General features: G+C 39.1%; 2 protein-coding genes across 2 annotated transcripts; both read left to right on the top strand.

Moving 5' to 3' along the window:
- The first annotated feature begins 5861 nt into the window (after positions 1–5861).
- LOC145627713 (uncharacterized) lies at positions 5862–6473 on the top strand. Its single transcript, XM_081680065.1, has one exon. The coding sequence runs from the start codon at positions 5862–5864 to the stop codon at positions 6471–6473; it is 612 nt and encodes a 203-aa protein (XP_081536191.1).
- A 6-nt stretch (positions 6474–6479) lies between these two features.
- Positions 6480–7244, top strand: LOC145627714 (uncharacterized). Its single transcript, XM_081680066.1, has one exon. It carries the CDS (start codon positions 6480–6482, stop codon positions 7242–7244), a length of 765 nt encoding a protein of 254 aa, XP_081536192.1.
- The last annotated feature ends 12390 nt before the right edge of the window (positions 7245–19634 follow it).

A 19634-nucleotide genomic window follows, 5' to 3' on the forward strand; every position in this document is an offset into this window, starting at 1 on the left:
GAATAAAACGAAAGTGTGGAAAAGTCTAGTGTTGCGGAAAGTTTTTATTTCTTTTTCTCTTCTTCCTGTTTTTGAAAACTTTATTTTAAGAAAACAGCCAATCCAGTTTGGTTGGTCCATGATATGGGTCCAATAGTGGTGTAGTTGGATGGGGCTTGTAAAGACCTTTCCAACGATATATTATAAGCCCAATTCCGATGAATATTGAGGAATTTATGGCCAATTTACTAAACTGGGCCCGGTTTGAGTTTTAAGTACGGCCCAATGATCTAGGGGAGGGCCTAATATGATTTATCATTCCTAATGTAATTAGGAATGGTTTTGGTCTTCTAGAACATTCTATAAGGTCTTATCATTCTTAATTCAATTAGGATTCTTTAGAGTTTTAATTAGATCAAATAGCATTTTCGACTGAAATTATATTATTTTATCTTCCAGTACGGTAAAATTATCAGATTTTCAAAAACGTGTTAAAAGCCGGTTTGGCGTCCAACCCCAGGCCTTGGCGCCTGGAACCAGGATTGGCGCCAGACGCCAGCCATTGGCGCCTGGCGCTAGCCACTGGTCCTGGCGCCAATGAGCCAGGGCTGGCGCCAAGTTGTTTCTGTGATCTTCAGACTCTGTTTTGATAAATTATCTTTTTTGGCTGATTTTCTCTATAAATATCGTATTAATAAACTCTGTTTTGGAGGACGTATTAACATCTATCATTCACCACTTCTTTTATTCTTAAGTTTTTATAAATTCCGTTTTCATTCATCTACAATCTTAAATCGTCAACAAATTAGTTTATGAATCATTAATCTTTCATTCATTCTTTCAAAACTTTATTCTTTAACACAAAATTCCGCATTCACAAGATCTAGAAACACCTAGCCATATTCGAAGTTGCCTTCGCCCTAGACGTGAAAGGTTTAATTTCTGAGGGTTTGGTCCCAAATCTTTCTTTCAATTATTTAATTTAATTGTTTTGATTTATTATTTTCCTTGAAGTTACTAACGTGTGTATTTTGTTATTAGAAAGAGGTACGAGGCATCCAAGTAAGTACTTTAATTGTTTTAATTGATATTATGATGTAGATATCATGTTTATATTGTTATTATGATATTCCTAGTATCATGTGAGTATGTTTAATATCAAATATGATTGTTATGATGCCTTTTATTTTCTTCCTAATATTAATTCATGTTAGTATCATGTTAGGGTTAAAGATTTGATTTTTAATGCTTAGTGACATGCTAGGGTTTGTTATTAATCTTGTTAGTATCATGCCTAGGATCTTGCTATGCTTTAATATGATTATGATTATGATTGATATTATTATTAATAATGATGTTGATTATTTATTATGTTGCTTGATACATATTATTTTATATTGTTATTGCTTGATCACCTTTTATGCATGTTTAAAGGGAATTGGTACTTGTAATCACGCTTAATAAGATAATTAATAATCTTGTTTAGGGTTAATATGATTATAATTCAAGTGATCGCCAATAATAGTTTATTTGTGCATTAAATTCAACCAACATAGATTAAACAGGTTTAGGGTTATCCTATTGATTGTATGTTAGTCAGAAAGCGCACATGAATACGAGCAGAATAAAGTAGAGGCCTATTATTAGGGCAGGTTCAATCTCTTTTAGGTTGGATTTGTACCATCATCCCCGAACCCTTATTTGGTTCATGACCTTATGGAGTTGACGATCTCTTGGATCGTTAAGGGGTGTAACCTTCACCTCGTGAACGGTTTACAAGTTCCTCAAAAACTTGTTGGCGACTCTTTTGCTCTATCTTCTTCCCTTTTGGACGCCACCGTACTTTAGTGTATGATCACAGTGGGGTTCAAGCTAGTGGAATTTTAAAGGCTTGAAACTATTCCCTACATTAGTCAAACCGATACCAAAGGGGAAAAAGGGCAATTATTACGTATCACTTCTTCAACATATTCTTTGTTATGCATACTCTGTAATAAACATAAACTTTTCATCCAATTAATTAATATTAATATCAATCAAAATGGACAGTTTATGTTGAAAAATCTGAATCCCAGTATCTTGAGGATACTTCTGCTGTAGAAAATGGAAAGAAAGACCTTGAAGAAGTCCTGCATAGCAGCATAGCAGTGGAAGGATGCGCAATAATCGTTTAGGGTTTAAATAAAGGGGTAATTGATTAAGGAGGGAAGTGATTTTTTAGAAGGATAGGTTTGTAAATTTGTTATTAGTAAACCATGGTTAGTCGATAATTAGGTAAAAGTTTCATTAATGTTACCAGTAAATTAGTACTACTAATTAGTGATTACCAATGATAATCCAAAATTTAGCATTCTACCATTGAGAAAAAACAGAAGTTGACTGTTACCGGTGAGAATTTCCCTTAATTCTTTAGCAGATTATTAGATTAAATTATGTGCAATGCACGACTGGTAATTATAATGACAATAAATTTTACAAAAACAATACATCCTCCATCCTCGAAAGTTTGACCCTTATGGCCAAAATTTAGTCTCAAAATAATTATCTAATCTACATTAAAAAATTCCCTCCAATTTGCAACAATATTTGAGCGAAATTAGCTATTCCATGTAAATGTTGTTTTTTTTCCTCCTTTTATCACGTGAATTGCTATTTTCCACAATGAAATTACTCAAGTTATAGTATTAAAAGACTTTCATGCCCCTTATAATTTTGAAAATAACACAACAATCCAACCATTACTAACTACTAACTTTGTCCCACCTTGACCATACTTAAGCCTTAACTCCACCTTGACCATCAACTCCACCACCCATACCACCACTCACCCGTCCACCACCACGGCTCCACCTTAACAACAAACTTGACCGATTCTACAACGGTTGACCACTAACATTGTACTTTCCGTCCAATAAAATGAGTCAACGACGGTCTGCGTTCATATCGGAGGCACTTAGTGGGGACGACGAACCTTCGACCCCGTCGAGTCAAGTATATGTCGGACTTTTTTTTCAATTTCCGTTGTACCCGGTCGCATGTTACATGCGACTACACCACAGTATAGTCGCATATAGCATGCAACTATACCGTGGTATAGTCGCATGTGATACGCGACTACACCACGGCATAGTCGCATGCTATATGCGACTACACCATGGTATAGTCGCATGTAACATGCGACTATACCGTGGTGTAGTCGCATGTAACATGCGACTATACCGTGGTGTAGTCGCATATAACATGCGTCCGGGTACCATTTAATTTTGTTTTTTTAAGCAAATCGTTTAATTTGTATTAATTAATTTTAAATAATTATTAAAAATAACAAATACACTTGTTTAATTAGTAAAATTTATGGCTAAAAAAATAATTAATTTATGGCTAAAAAAAAAAAAGGGTTTTTCTATACAGTGCCCCTGAGGTATTGACTTTTCTAAGTTATGCCCGCCCATTTTTAAAATTCTACACTGTATCCCCGAAGTATCTTTAGTGTCTACGATGTAACCCTGCCCTAATCCCTCCGTTAACTTAAGTTAACTTTCCGTTAACTTAAAAAAAAAAAACAACAACAAAAAACCGTAAACACCTCTCTCCTCCCTCACAACTACCCACCAGCCACCACTACACCACCAGCCGCACCACCACTGCACCTCCAGCCGCACCACCGCCGCACCCCCAGCCGCACCACCGAGCCGCGCTCCTCTCTCCTCGACCCACCACCGCGCGTCACCACCTAGTGCACCACCAAAGAAACTATTGGACAAGGAAATGGAGGAATTCGAATTTGAAGTGAAATTTTGACAAATTGGTTTAGGGCTTTTATTTCATTGGATTCTAATTGCAAAATTAAGTTGTTAATTGTTGTATTTTTTTTTAAATCAAAGAATTTGGTTTAAAATAATAGAAAACCCTAATTTTTTCCCCGATTTGATTTTAATTGTTAAATCATCAATTTTGGTTCAATTAGATTGAGATTCAATACACAAAACTTGTTTTAATTGATTTTTCCAATAAAAATCTGCACAAATATAGTTCAATTGGTCGAAAATTTGGGCATGAAGAACGAAATTTGGGCTGTCGCGCGCGGTGGTGCGGCTGGTTGGTCGAGGAGAGAGGAGCGTGGCTCGGTTGAGAGAGGAGAGAGGAGGGTGACGCGCGTGGTGGTGGGTCGAGGAGAGAGGAGCGCGCACGGCTTGGTGGTGCGGCTGGGGGTGCGGCAGTGGTGCGGTGGTGGTGCGGTGGAGGTGTAGTGGTGGGTAGTTGTGAGGGAGAAGAGAGAGGTGTTTGGGTTTTTTTTTGTTTTTTTTTTAATTTATTTATTTTGAAGTTAACGGAAATTTAACGGAGGGATTAAGATAGGGTTACATCGTAGACGCTAAAGGTAACTTGAGGGTACAGTGTAGAATTTTGAAAATGGGTGGGCACAGCTTGGAAAAGTCAATACTTCAGGGGCACTGTATAGAATAACCCAAAAAATAATTATTAAAAATAACAAATACACTTGTTTAATTAGTAAAACTTATGGCTAAAAAAAATAATAATGAAAAATAATAATAATAATAATATATCAACAAAATGGCTACGGCTAATCTCTCGAGTAGGGCTTAGGGTTTCCTAGGGTTTACGTTGTATAGTTTTTTTCTTCCTTCTATTCCATAGAAGTGAGACGTGTGCTTTCTTTTGATTTCCTTTTCACAAGTCGCTGGCTTTGTGTGTCTGTGTTGAGATTTGTTGGTGTCAATTATGGCGCTTAGTTTGGACCAGAAACTTCAAGGGATGACCTTAACAGAGGAGGAAGAGGAGATAGTGGGATGTGAGGACGGAGAGGATGATGAAATAATTAACGAACAATTGAGACTATGCTTGGTGGGAAAATTATTGACCCTAAATCCTTTTTCTGTTGATGCGCTGAAGAACACGATGACGGCGGCTTGGAGGCTCTCGAAGGGTATGGTTGTTAGGGATATTGAGGGAAATATCTTTATGTTTCAGTTCTTCAATTTGACAGATAAGATCCGAGTTTTGGATGAAGGGCTATGGACTTTTGATGGGGCGCCTTTAATTCTGAAGGAGATTGAGGATGGTATACAACCTTCAGAGCTAGTCTTTGATACAATTAGAGTGTGGGTGAAGGCTGAAGACGTTCCGCTTAATAAGAGAACCAAGTCTTTGGCGATCTCGATGGCTTCGAATATGGGATCGTTTGTGGATTTTGATGAGAGTGATCCGATTGGGTGGAGTAAGTATATGAGGTTCAGGGTGGATCTTAAATTGGATAGACCTTTACGTAGAGGTATGCGTATTGCGGTGACGAGTGGGAGTAAATGGATCAAATTTCGGTATGAGAAATTGGTGGACTTCTGTTTGGCTTGTGGCTTGATTGGACATAGCTACCAACAATGTGAGAAATTTGATGATGTTACACCTCTGTCGGAGTTACCATATGGTAAATAGTTGAGGGGTTCTCCTGCTAGAAAGCGCAGGAATATTGATACTAGAAGAGAAGAGGAGTTAGCCCTGTGCCAAGAATTTAAGGGGAGTTTGCGTGAGTCTAAGGCTAAAACTAAGCTAAACTTCGGGGGATCGAAGGCTATTGAAGGGAGGGTTGATAATATTGGTAAAAAGGATGATTTGAAAGTGTATGAAAACCCTCTGAGGGAGGAGGAGCAAGAACGTTTTCTGAAAAGGGGTAGAGTGGAGCAGAACTCTAATCAAAATGCTACTCATTTTCTAGAAGGTGGACCAATGTTTGATACTCCTATGGTAGAAAATTCTGAATTTCCTCGTGCAATCTCGCTTTCTTTTTCGACCGATGGGGAGGCAGCTAGCTCGGGTAGTGATTATTCGACGGAGATTGGTGGTGGCCAATCCCGCCGGTCCCAATGAGTATCTTAAGCTATAACTGCCGGGGGCTTGGCAACCAACGTGCAGTTAGAAGGCTTAAAAATTTGCTAAATGTAAATAACTCTGAGGTGGTGTTTTTGATGGAAACGAAGAGGAGTGCGGTAGAGATGAATGTAATTAAAAATAGATTGAATTTTTCGGAGAGTTATTTTGTTGACTCAACTGGCAGATCAGGGGGGTTGGCACTTTTTTGGAATGATAATATTGAAGTATCTATTAATTCAGCTTCCTTGCACCATATTGATTGCTCTATAAAAGGTCTTTTTTGTGATGAAACATGGAGGTTGACTTGCTTTTATGGGTGGGCAGATAGTACAGAAAAATACCTGTCATGGGATCTTTTGAGGGCTATTAAAAATGATTATAATCTCCCATGGTTAGTGGTGGGTGATTTTAATCAAATTCTTTTTGAAGTGGAGAAAGATGGTGGGGCCCCAAGAAGTCAAAGGGAGATGGCTGACTTTCGTGAATCTCTAGATGATTGTGGGCTGCAAGATATGGGGTTTCATGGAGAACCATATACTTGGTGGAATAAACAAACAGAACAATATGTTGTGTTTGAGAGGCTTGACAGAGGGGTTGCAAATTGAGATTGGATGGAGCTTATGCCCCATATTGGTGTGTTTCATATGCCGAGTGATAAGTCTGACCATGTGCCTGTGAAAGTTATGAATTTGCCTCGGAACGGTAGTGCGAGACAACGGAAGAAAATGTTTCGCTTCGAGGATATGTGGGCTTCTTCTCCAGATTGTGAAAATGTTGTGAGGGACGCATGGACGAGTTCAATGGGTCTCTGGAATGCTGATGATGTGTTGATCAAAATTAAAAAGTGTGAAGAAATGCTCAGGTCGTGGAGTAGTAGGGAGTTCGACAATGTGACAAAGAAAATAAGGGAAGCTAGTTTGAGGTTGGCTGAAATTGATGGGTGTGCTCCGGATGCTGAGATGGTGGAAGAAAGGGGGAATGTATGTAGAGAATTGGATAGGTTACTTTGTCTTGAGGAGACTATGTGGAGACAGAGGGCGAGAGTTTCGAATATGAAGGAGGGTGATCAAAATACTAAATTTTTTCATATGAAGGCTTCTGGTAGAAGGAGGAAGAATTTTATAAGGGGGGTTCAGAAGATGAGTGGTGAATGGGTGTGTGAGCAGGAAGACATTTTAGGAGCTGCCATGGAGTATTTTACAGGAATTTTCAAATCTGTAAATCCTGAATTGATTGATAGAGCTATGGAGGGGATGAGAGCTCGAATTTCAGATGAAATGAATATAGCATTATTGAAACCTTTCGAGCAGGAAGATGTGAGAGTTGCACTATTTCACATGAGTCCTAGCAAAGAACCCCGGGCCCAGATGGCATGAATGCAAATTTCTTCCAGAAGCATTGGCATATTATTGGAACGGATGTAGCAAGGTATGTAATTGCTGTTATTAATGGTGAAAAGGAGATGGCGAACTTGAACAAAACCCACATTGTTCTAATTCCGAAAATTAAAAACCCTCTTGCTATGTCGGATTTCAGGCCTATTAGTTTATGCAATGTAATTTATAAGATTATTTAGAAAATGCTTACTAATAGGTTGAAATTATTCCTCCCTGAAATTATCTCTCTGAATCAAAGTGCATTTACCCCGGGTAGACTTATTACAGATAATACTTTGGTTGCTTATGACACGTTCCATTATATGCATAGTGTCTGTTCGGGAAGGTCTTGTTGTATGGCGGTAAAACTTGACATGAGTAAGGCGTATGACAGGGTAGAGTGGAGTTTCTTGAGAAGAGTCTTAGAGAGAATGGGGTTAAATAGGAGGCGGGTGAATTTGATTATGAAGTGTGTCTCTTCGGTTTCTCATTGTAGACACCCATTTGTGTCTCCCCAAAACCAAACCCAGTGATGAGTACCTTTCACGTCGAATCATAATCGAATGAAACGAAAGTGTGGAAAGGTCTAGTATTGCGGAAAGTTTTTATTTCTTTTCTCTTCTCTCTGTTTTTGAAAACTTTATTTTAATAAAACATCCAATACAGTTTGGTTGGTCCATGATATGGGTCCAATAGTGGTGTAGTTGGATGGGGCTTGCAAAGACCTTTCCAACGATATATTATAAGCCCAATTCCGATGAATATTGAGGAAGTTATGGCCAATTTACTAAACTGGGCCCGGTTTGAGCTTTATGTGCGGCCCAATGATCTAGGGGAGGGCCTAATATGATTTATCATTCCTAATGCAATTAGGAATGGTTTTAGACTTCTAGATTCTTCTAGAAGGTTCTTTTCATTCCTAATTCAATTAGCATTGATAAGTTGACTTTGTTGACTTTTCAGAGTTTTAATCAAAATCAAATAGCATTTTCGAAGAAATTATATTATTTTATCCTCCAGTACGGTAAACTTATCGGATTTTCGAAAACGCGTTGAAATCAAGCTTGGCGTCCAACCCCAGGCCTTGGCGCCTGGAACCAGGCTTGGCGCCTGGCGCTAGCCATTGGCGTCTGGCGCTAGTGCTGGTGCCTGGCGCCAGCTCTGTTTCCTGAGCGTCAGACTCTGTTTTGTTAATTTATCTTTTTTGGCTGATTTTCTCTATAAATATCGTATTTAAAACTCCGTTTTCATTCACCAATTCTCACGATCATTCATCTACAATCACTTTTAATTAGCATTCTTTAATCTTTCAATTCTTTCTCTTTTTCCTCTAAACTTTGTTTTCTCATACAAAATTCCGCATTCGCAAGATCTAGAAACACCTAGCCATATTCGAAGTTGCCTTCGCCCTAGACGTGAAAGGTTTTAATTTCTGAGGGTTTGGTCCCAAATCTCTCTTTCAATTATTTAATTTGATTGTTGTTTATTATTTTCCTTGAAGTTACTAACGTGTGTATTTTGTTATTAGAAAAAGGTACGAAGCATCAAAGTAAGTGCTTTAATTGATTTATTGACATTATGATGTAGAAATCATGTTTATATCGTTATTATGATATTCCTAGTATCATGTCTAGGATAATTTTAATATTAAATATGATTGTTACGATGCTTCCTATGTTCTTCCTAATATTTGTGATTGTTAGTATCATGTTAGGGCTAGCTTTGATTTTTATTGCTTAGTGACATGCTAGGGTTTGTTATTAATTTTATTAGTATCATGCCTAGGATCTTGCAATTATTATGCTTTAATATTAACATGAACATGATTATGATTATAATTGTTATAATTTATGATGATTATGAATATTATTATTATTATTATTATTATTATTATTATTATTATTATTATTATTATTATTATTATTATTATTATTATTATTATTATTATTTTGATAATGATTATTTTATTTATGATTATTATTGTTTTGATTATGATTATAATTTTATGATGATTATTATTTTTATCATGATTATTATTATGTTGCTTGATGCTTATTATTTATTGCTTGATCACACCTTTTATTGCATGCTTAAAGGAAATTGGTACTTGTCAAGATAATTAATAATCTTGTTTAGGGTTAATTGTGATTATAATTCAAGTGATCGCCAATAATAGATTTGTTTGTGCATTAATATTCAACCAACATAGATAAACAGGTTTAGGGTTAATCCTATTGATTGCATGTTAATTAGAAAGCGCACATGAATACGATCAGAATAAAGTAGAGGCCTATTATTAGGGCAGGTTCAATCTCTTTTAGGTTGGATTTGTACCTTCATCCCCGAACCCTTATTTGGTTCATGACCTTATGGAGTTGACGATCTCTTGGATCGTTAAGGGGTGTAACCTTCACCTCGTGAACGGTTTATAAGTTCCTTAAAAACTTGTTGGCGACTCTTTTGCTCTATCTTCTTCCCTTTTGGACGCCACCGTACTTTAGTGTATGATCACAGTGGGGTTCGAGCTAGTGGGATTTTAAAGGCTTGAATTATTCCCTACAGTTTTTGGCGACTCCGCTGGGGAGGATTTCTATTTTAATTCCTGAATTTGTTTCGGCAATGATTTAGAATGAGTGGATGAGACTCGAAAAGTTCTAAGTATTTCATGTGCGTAATTTTGATTAACATTATTGTCATATGCATAAAAAAAGATCTCATTGGAAAGACCATCCGTAATGAGTTAAAAACATAGGATTTTACACGTAGGAAATTTGAAAAATGTCTTTCACAACTAGGACTGAAATAACACTGCGCGAAACTGGAAAATTTTATCGAGCACAGAAAGCTGCTGAGGCATGTGGGAAGAAGCGTCAGGGGCCAGAGCTTGGCGCCAGTGTTTTAGTTGTAGCGCCAGACGTCAGTATTGGCGCCAGGCGCTACAGTTAAAATCTGGCGCCAGTCTCTGATTGCTGGCGCCAATTTCCCCCAATACCGAGCCAGAAATATGCGTTCTAATTTCGACCGGTTTTTCGTATTGTTTGCTTGATCCTACTTCCTGATTGAATTTTTTTTCACTTTTCTGAAACCCATATGTGTTCTACATATGGACATAACCCTCTGGGAATTCATGCTCCATCTACCCGATTGAACGCTCCGTGCAACAAAGGGTACATCCGAGATGTTGAATTCACCAAACCATGGAAGCGAGTTTTTTCTAAAACTCGCGGTGTCCCATCCACTCGCGCCAACCCTTCACGGTTAGGCTTCCGCGCGGTGCATCCGGACAATTAACCATGGACCGTCTTTGACTAAACCATATCCCGAACTTTAGATAACTAGAGCCATGGTTAGGTTGCGAACGCATTGCATCATATTGTGCCTATTTGTGCATTATTTGTTGTGCATATATATTTCTCTTGACCGTTTGTTGACTTGTGTTGAGATTAAATAAATTAATGACTTAAAAGAACTTTGCCTAATTAATTAATTAATCAATTATTTAATTTGAGTCAATAAAGTCTAATTTTTTTTAATCGGAATTGACCTAGTACGACTTTAGGCATACCCTAGTTGACTAATAACACCGAAAACAGTCCCAGACCGACGCTCCACTATTGGAGCCAAGGTCAGAGCTGTAGCGCCACACTATGGTGTGTAGCGCCTGACGACAGCTATGTTGTCTGGCGCCAACCTCCACATTGTGACGCCAGTCCTGTCGCTTGGCCGACAGTTCGGATTATTTGTCGAGTCATCACCTAGGGTCTAATTAATCAGTTTTCTATTTAATTCGATTAATTTTGCTGTAAAAAATGTTTAATTGAATCAATGATCGAGTTTAGGCACTAAGTCCCATGGTCTTACACAAGAGTCCAAGCATTTCACTTACACTCAATGCACACACCAATACACATACTTTGACCATGATTAAGAGAGTCTTGTGTGCGCATTTTTCCGTCATTTTTTTAGGGGGGTAAGTCGGATATTAATCCTCCAACATAAAAATAATAACACTTAGTTCCCTAAAAATATGTACGTTATTTTTGCCAAAAATATGCACCCTTTCTTTTTTTCTTTTTCCCTTAAAATAAACCATAAAGTCAAGTTGATTCGAGTCAAGTAATTAAAACGCAAAATGGTTTAATTTACAGCGCGTGGTCAAGAAAAGAAGGACGATTAATCAAAGATAACCTCTTCGTACAAGTCCAACTTTTCGACAAACCTATAGCTCGCAAGAGGAAAGCAAGAGTTATAATGGAAACTCAAGAAGAAGTCAATGATCTTAAGAACCAATTGGCTACTGCGACTGAGACATTGAAGCTTCTCGCACTTAGAATCGACGATCCCGTGAAGCAACAACAAATGGACCTCATGCAAGAGAGTTTAAGCAAGTTGTCTAGTGACTACAAGTTTCAAGAGCTTACATCACAAGGGGTCTCGGTGGACAAAGATCTTATTCCGCAGAAGTTCAACACCAACGACATCCCAAAATTCAGAGCAATTGACAACCCTTACTTCCATTTAAGAGCATTTGAAACAATAATGAGTATTAAGGGTATTGATAAGAAGGTCTTCCCTTCTCTTTTCTCACTATCTCTCGAGATCGTTTGCCAACAATGGTTCTTTTCTCTCGAGAAAGAAAAGACCTCTACCTGGGAGTCTATAGCAAATGCTTTCGTTGATAGGTACAAGTGCAACATTCAAGTCGAGACCGACCATAGAGAACTTAAAATCCTCAAACAGAAAGAGAATGAAGGCTTCACCTCTTTCTTTAACAAGTGGAGGGAAACCTCAGCTAAAATGATTGAGGTCCCAAGCGAAAAAGAGTCTGTGAGACTGTTTATCAAGAATCTCCAAGAAAAATATTCCAAGCATCTTAAATATCAAAATAACCTCCATACCTTTAAGGTTGTTTATGACATTGGGATCAATATTGAAGATGACTTGGCTAAGTCAAAAGCTGCCAACAATAACTCCAACAGTGGCTGGAAAGGAAAGAAGAACGACAATCCTTCTTCTTCCAAAACCGCCCACTCAAATAACGTTAGCACCTTTAATTTAGGAGAAGTTCTCGCCATGAACAACCAAGGACAGAAGAAACCATTTATGAGGAACTTCACTCCTATTGGCATGAGTTATGACACCGCATTTGATCGATTAAATGCAAAAGGTCTTATAACTCCCATTGGACCATTTGGGGACCCACCAGTTGAGAAGAGGTCGGTTAACTGGAACCCTAATGCACACTGCAAGTATCACCAAGGTAGGGGCCATTCTACTGAAAGCTGTTGGAAGCTTAAGGAAGCTATCCAAGACCTAATCGACAATAACAAACTGTCGTTGCCCCCTGCCAGTAAGAAGCCAAGCATCGACAATGCACCTCTAGCTCATACTTTGGCTATCTCCGATGAAGAAAACGAGGTTGACCCCTCATCTCTCATTAAACCTGTCAAAGAAATCAATGTCATAGAAAAAGAAGAGGAGATCTTTTTCGATGTCAAAAATAACCTTCCAGAACCGACGAGTAAGGAAGATATACAATTGCTCACACTGTCTATGAAGGAGGCATCGCAACTACTACGTGAAGCTCTCAAAGTTATGAACGACCTCCACAAGAAATATGATGAGCTTCCATGTCCAAAGGAAGAACCTAAAAGAGAATTCACACCAGTGAGAACGACTTATGAGGCAAAGTACTTTCCCTTACAAGTCACCGAAAAACCCAAGAAGAGCAATAGAATCTACACTCCAATTGGGATCCCATAAGCGCAAATGTTCGAAATGCTCTCCGAGAGTGGCGAGGTCAAACCTCTCGAACCGAGACCATTTGAGTCATTAAAAAGGACAGATAGATATTACTGTCAGTACCATCAATCAGGGGGGCACACCATAGAAAACTGTTTCAAGTTCAAGGATTTGGTACAGAAAATGATTGATGAAAATAAATTAGTCCAAGTTCAACAAGAAGAGGATATAACCGTTAATGGAGTTTGGGACAGTGATGAAGAAGATGTATATCTAAAGGATATAGCAGGACCTTCACCTTCTGTATCATACACCACATATGACATTTGGGCTGAAGAAGATTCATCAATAGACGTCCTCACAAGATCCAGGAGGATGCAACCTCCCGTTTCATCGCAACCTATGCCCACCGTACAACAAGTTCCCATACCTATCATCGAAGACAACGACATTGTTAAACAGTTTAAGAAGACTAAAGTTGAGATGAATGTGTGGAAGCTCCTGGCAACATCTCGAGAGCATAGGTTGGCTGTAATGAATGCCTTGGATAAAATCGGGAAAGATTCTGATACTACTCCTGAGGGACTAGCCAACTTCCTTACAAGTGACCTTCCTAGTCCGATTAATTTAATCACCTTCTCTGACAAAGATTTACCCCTAGAAGGTGACAGACATTACAAGGCATTAAACCTCACGGTAGTCTGCAAAAGGATGAATGTTCCCATGACTCTTGTAGACAATGGATCGGCTATCAATGTCTGTCCACTTAGAACTGCGAGGATGCTCGGCATAAGGTATGAAGACTTAACTCCGTCCACACAAGGAATAAGAGCCTATGATAATACTCATCGTCAAGCTCTTGGAAAAATAACCCTAAATGTAACGGCGGGAGCAATAGAACATGCTACTACTTTTCAAGTAGTAGACATCAAGGCCTCATTCAACTTGTTGTTGGGACGCCCTTGGCTTCATGATCTAAAGGCCATCCCTTCATCTCTCCATCAACAAGTAAAAGCCATAGTTGGAGGAATTCCAATCACTATCGATGCTTCGCCTATGAGAATCAAATCCATAGAGAATCCAATCATCAATGTGGAACATGACGAGGATGATGAAGACCTATGGGGCTTTAACGAAGAAGTCTCCTTAATCTAGGAGGATGAAAGGACATCTCTTTGCCATGACCCCCATTCCAACATGATTGTCAACACCATGCTGAAGAAACAAGGACACTTCCCTGGGATGACCCTAGGAAAGAAGAAAGGGATAGCAAAATCGCTGGAGTCACCTGGCCTCCCTAAGCTAGATACTTTCGGACTTGGTTTCAAACCGACTCGGAAAGATCTCAAGCGAGCCCAGGACAAGTTGAAAGCACGTAGGGACGCTCGCATTCAAAAGAAAGCAATTCCAATGGATCAGTACCCTCTTACGCTTAATGGTAAGTTCATAAAAGAAGGAGAGGACTATCCATGCCATGAATTTCCCGAGCCATTTGTTGTAAACGGCATACAACAACCAGGATTCGAGATTTTCTTGGATTGCTACTTCACAGATGAAATCCCAACTCCCGTCCACAAGGAGAAAGCACCCCCATGCTTTGACTTTAAAGTCATGGGATTACTGTTTGGACGAGAAAAGAATGAGCTAACTTATAAAGAGGATAACTCCTCGCTCATTCAAACAGTCCTACAAAGTGAAAACTTCGACCCCTCGAAGCTAATTACTACAAGGGTGGCGCAAGACTATCAAAATGACTACTCCAAGCGGAAGGAAGATATCAATCACGACAGGGCAAGGACCGATGTTCGAAGAGTCGTCCGAGTCCGAGTCAGAGTCAGAGTCTTCCCCTTTAGAGTCTTCTAAGTCCTTAGTAGTAACACCTCCCCCTCCTATTTCTTCTCCTAGGATAGTTAGTGATCCAGTCCCTGAGGACATATCACTCTTTGATGTAATGATCTCAGAGTATAATAATATTTCTCATTCTCCTTACTTCTTGTGTTCTTCCCTAACCCAAGATGACGAGCATTGCTTAGCTAACGATGAAAAAGAAAAAGAAATTATTAAAGCAATGGAAACACTCGAAAAGAAAACACCGGTAATTGAAGAAACTGAAATAGTTGACATCTCGAACGATTCAACTCATAAAAGAGAAGTTAAAATCGGACTAACATTGAATAAACAAGAAAGAACCGATTTAATTAACTTGCTTAAAGAATTTATCGATGTATTTGCTTGGTCATATGTAGATATGCCAGGCATTAATAGAGAGATAGCTCAACACACTATACCACTAATTCCAGGAATGAAACCTGTAAAACAAAAGTTGCGTCGAATGAAACCCGACGTAGCACTTAAAATAAAAGAAGAAGTTCAAAAACAAATAACTGCAGGTTTCATCAAGGTATCCAAATACCCCGAATGGGTCGCCAACGTCATCCTAGTTCCAAAGAAAGACGGAAGGGTAAGGATGTGTGTCGACTATCGAGATCTAAATAAGGCGAGTCCAAAGGACGACTTCCCTTTGCCACACATCGATATTCTGGTAGACAACACGGCAAATCACGCGCTTCTCTCATTCATGGATGGATACGCAGGGTACAATCAGATTCTCATAGCAGAAGAAGACATGGATAAAACAACCTTTATCACACCATGGGGCACTTACTGCTACACGGTAATGCCATTTGGGTTGAAAATCGCGGGTGCTACTTACCAACGTGCAGCAACTGCCTTACTCCATGATATGATGCACAAGGAAGTCAAGGTATATGTCGACGACATGATTGTAAAATCAAAAGACCGTCCAGGCCATCAAGTAGCCTTAAGGAAATTCTTCGAAAGGCTAAGAAAATATAACATGAGGTTGAATCCATCGAAATGTGCTTTTAGAGTCACCTCAGGCAAGCTCTTGGGATATGTCATAAGCTCTAGAAGAATAGAGGTAGATCCAACCAAGATTAAAGCAATCATGTCAATGCCACCGCCCAAGACTGAGAAACAAATTCGAGGATTTATTGGCCGGTTGCAATACATAAGTAGATTCATATCAAAACTGACAACGATATGTGAACCAATCTTCAAGAAGCTCAAGAAGAATGTACCAGTAATATGGGATGACGAGTGTCAAAAAGCCTTTGAAAAGATCAAAGCCTATCTCGCAAATCCTCCCGTATTAGCACCAGCACTTCCCGGAATACCTCTTAGGTTATATTTGACGGTTACCAAAGAGACAATGGGAGCCATGCTAGCACAAGAGGTAGAAGGCAAAGAGAACGCAATCTATTACCTAAGTAAAAAGATGCTCGAATACGAAACACGCTATACACCGCTCGAGAAATTGTGCCTCGCCTTGGTGTGGGCCACAACTAAGTTAAGACATTACATGTTGGTGCATACCATTTTCGTAGTCTCCCGATTAGATCCACTCAAGTATCTGTTCGAGAAATCCACACTCAATGGACGTATTTCAAGATGGATAGTTAATCTAGCCCAGTTTGATGTACGGTTTATGCCACAAAAAGCTATTAAAGGATCCGTGGTGTCAGACTTTCTAGCAGACTTTCCAATAGAAGACTTGACGCCAATACAAGACAATGAATTTCCAGATGAAGACTTAATGGTCACTGAAGATGATACTTGGACCTTGTATTTCGACGGAGCCTCAAACCAAAAGGGATGTGGCGTCGGAGTGCTACTAGTATCACCTAAAGAAGAGCACGTTCCAATCTCAATAAAGCTTGATTTCGACGTTACCAACAATGCTGCTGAATATGAAGCATGCGCGGTAGGCCTTGAAACAGCTTTGGCATTGGGAGTAAAGAAGTTAAGGATATTCGGAGACTCTTCTTTGATCATCAATCAGATATCTAAAAGGTGGAAAGTAAGGAGCGAAAGCCTAGCCCCTTACCAAACCTATCTGGAAACTCTTACCGATCAGTTAGAGAAGGTAGAATACACATATCTACCTAGAGAAGAAAACCAATTTGCTGATGCCTTGGCAAGATTAGCCTCAATGGTTAGGATTCCCACGGAAATCGAGCAAATGCCTCTAACTATCGAAAAAAGGCACAAACCAGCATATATCCAGGCTATAGAAGACGACGACTTAGTCCAAGGCGAAGAAGAAGAACAAGAAGAAGAACCATGGTACACAGACATACTCAACTATGTCACCAATGGAGAATACCCTCCTCATGCTGATAAAAGAGCAAAGCGAGCATTAAGACTTTTGGCTTCTCAATATGTACTCATAGACAACGAGCTACATAAAAGGGTACCTAAAGGTCGAGCTCTTCTATGTGTAGGAAAGGTGGATGCACAAAGAGTAATGAGAATAGTTCACGAAGGAATCTGTGGCACTCATGTAAATGGCAAAATGTTAGTCCAGAAAATAACGCGAGAAGGATATTATTGGACTACAATGAATAGGGACTGCCATCAATATGTAAAAAGATGCCCTAAGTGTCAAATTTATGCCAATTTACAACATGCCCCTCCATCTTTGCTCTACACCTACACATCGCCATGGCCATTCTCTACATGGGGAATTGACATAATTGGCAAAATCACTCCCCCGGGAACAGGAGGCCACGAATTTATTCTAGTAGCAATCGATTACTTTACGAAGTGGGTCGAAGCGCAATCATACGCTAAACTCACTACAAAACATGTAGCACTCTTTATTGAAAGAAATATTATTTGTCGATATGGAGTCCCACATGAAATGATAAGTGACAATGGAACTCACTTTCAAGCTGAATGTGAGGAATTGCTACAAAAATATGGCATCCAACATCATCATTTGTCCCCTTATAGACCTCAAGCAAACGGAGCAGTCGAGGCAGCTAATAAAAATCTAAAGACTATCATCGAGAAAATGACAGAAAATTATAAGGATTGGCCTGACAAGCTTCACTTCGCATTGTGGGGTTATCGCACGTCAATCCGTACATCAACAGGAAATACGCCATTTTCCTTGGTATATGGAATGGATGCCGTACAACCTGTCGAACTAGAAATACCATCTCTACGCATTGCGCTAGAGAGTAAACTCGATGAAGTTGAATGGACTAGGGAAAGATATGAAGAATTGATTCTACTCGACGAAAAACAACTAGAAGCTCTACATCACACTCAGTGTTACCAAACTCGTATGGCTAGGCATTTTAATAAGAAGGGCAAGACAAGAAATATCAAAGTAGGAGATTTGGTATTAAAAGCACTAAGGAAAAATGTTTTAGACCCAAGGGGAAAATTTAGACCTAACTGGTCTGGCCCCTACATTGTCAAAACAATCCTGTCAGGAGGTGCAGCAAAACTAACTGATATGGATGGCAATGAATTCTCAAACATGACCAATCTTGACCAACTTAAGAAATACTACCCATAATTACTTGAGTAGGATACTCAAGAGAGCTACGTTCGGCCTGATTCCTTAGGAAAGGATACGTAGGTAACCCTTTACGGGTGCGGCCACTTTATTTTTCGACATCTCCGCGTTCTAGAATCAATTAAAAAGTCAACAGAAAATCGGCAAATTATTGGCGTCGCAGAACAGAGCCTGGCGCCAGCCAGAAGTCATCAGCGTCAGCCGATGGAATTAGCGCCTGGCGCTAGAATTCAATAGCTAGCGCCAAACGCCAATTACTGGCGCCAATTTGGGAATAAAATCTGGGCGAATTTTGGTGTTTTTCGGAAAATTTTCGACTTCCGTACTCGAAGAATTTCTGGAAAATTAATTTTTTTTCGATTTTCATTGCTTTAATAAAATAAAGTTAAAGTAAACAATTTAATTGAAAGCTAAAATTTCATTAATAAAATAGAATTACATTATTGATGGAGTTTAAATAAGGCTGAAATAAATTAACTTTAAATAAAGACGACAATCTAAGTCTAATAAATCTAAAGCTAAGCAATGCTCTTAATCTTTCTTTTCCTTTTTAGCTCTTTTCCAATTCTTTTCTGCTTCCTCCTCCTCATCCATTACTTTAGCTAGTAGGCATCCTTTAGAGGACCTACATTCAATTTTAGAGTAGATAGTCTCCCCTTCAGCTAGTACTCCATGCTTCTTTTCCACCCAATCTGTGGTGTTAGCTTTCCTTTTTCCTTTGTTTTTGGTAGTATTTTTCTTCCTAGGCATTGTAGGTGTTTTGAATTCAATTCTTGCACCTAAACGTTCTTTGGCAGGAGTCACCCTGTCACCTAGACGATTCTTCACATCGGTTCTACCCTGATCAATCGAAGATTTCTTCAGCAACCACTTCTTTACATCATTAGGCAAAGAAGGAGGAACCTTTTGGGTAATCACTTCCCATAAAGGTCTAGCGCTCCAGTAAGCATCGAATCTATATCCTTCTTGAGATACAGGGTACTCATAGGGAGGACGAAGATCCCCGGAAGGAATATTCTGAAGCAAGCCGTATTGTCTTTTTACCCTGCAGGGATAATAATAGGTTACACGAGACAAGCTTGGAAGACGACAGAAAGGTTGCTTGTTAACACCAACCATCCTTTCTATTTTCCACCATGGGATGACCCACTTGATAGCAAAATCACGTGATTCAAACACTTTTCTCCACCCATGACGCCCAATTTTAGGGATGCGCTTCTTCCTTCTCACGAAGCAATTGGGAGTATATTTTTCAATGT

The sequence above is a fragment of the Chenopodium album genome, chromosome 4 (genome assembly GCF_948465745.1).
Source record: "Chenopodium album chromosome 4, dcCheAlbu1.1, whole genome shotgun sequence".
In the NCBI taxonomy this organism is placed as follows: Eukaryota; Viridiplantae; Streptophyta; class Magnoliopsida; order Caryophyllales; family Amaranthaceae; genus Chenopodium; species Chenopodium album.

Coding starts and splice junctions, on each gene's coding strand:
- LOC145627713 (XM_081680065.1), top strand. CDS start 5,862: ATGAGTATCTTAAGCTATAACTGCCGGGGGCTTGGCAACCAACGTGCA.
- LOC145627714 (XM_081680066.1), top strand. CDS start 6,480: ATGGAGCTTATGCCCCATATTGGTGTGTTTCATATGCCGAGTGATAAG.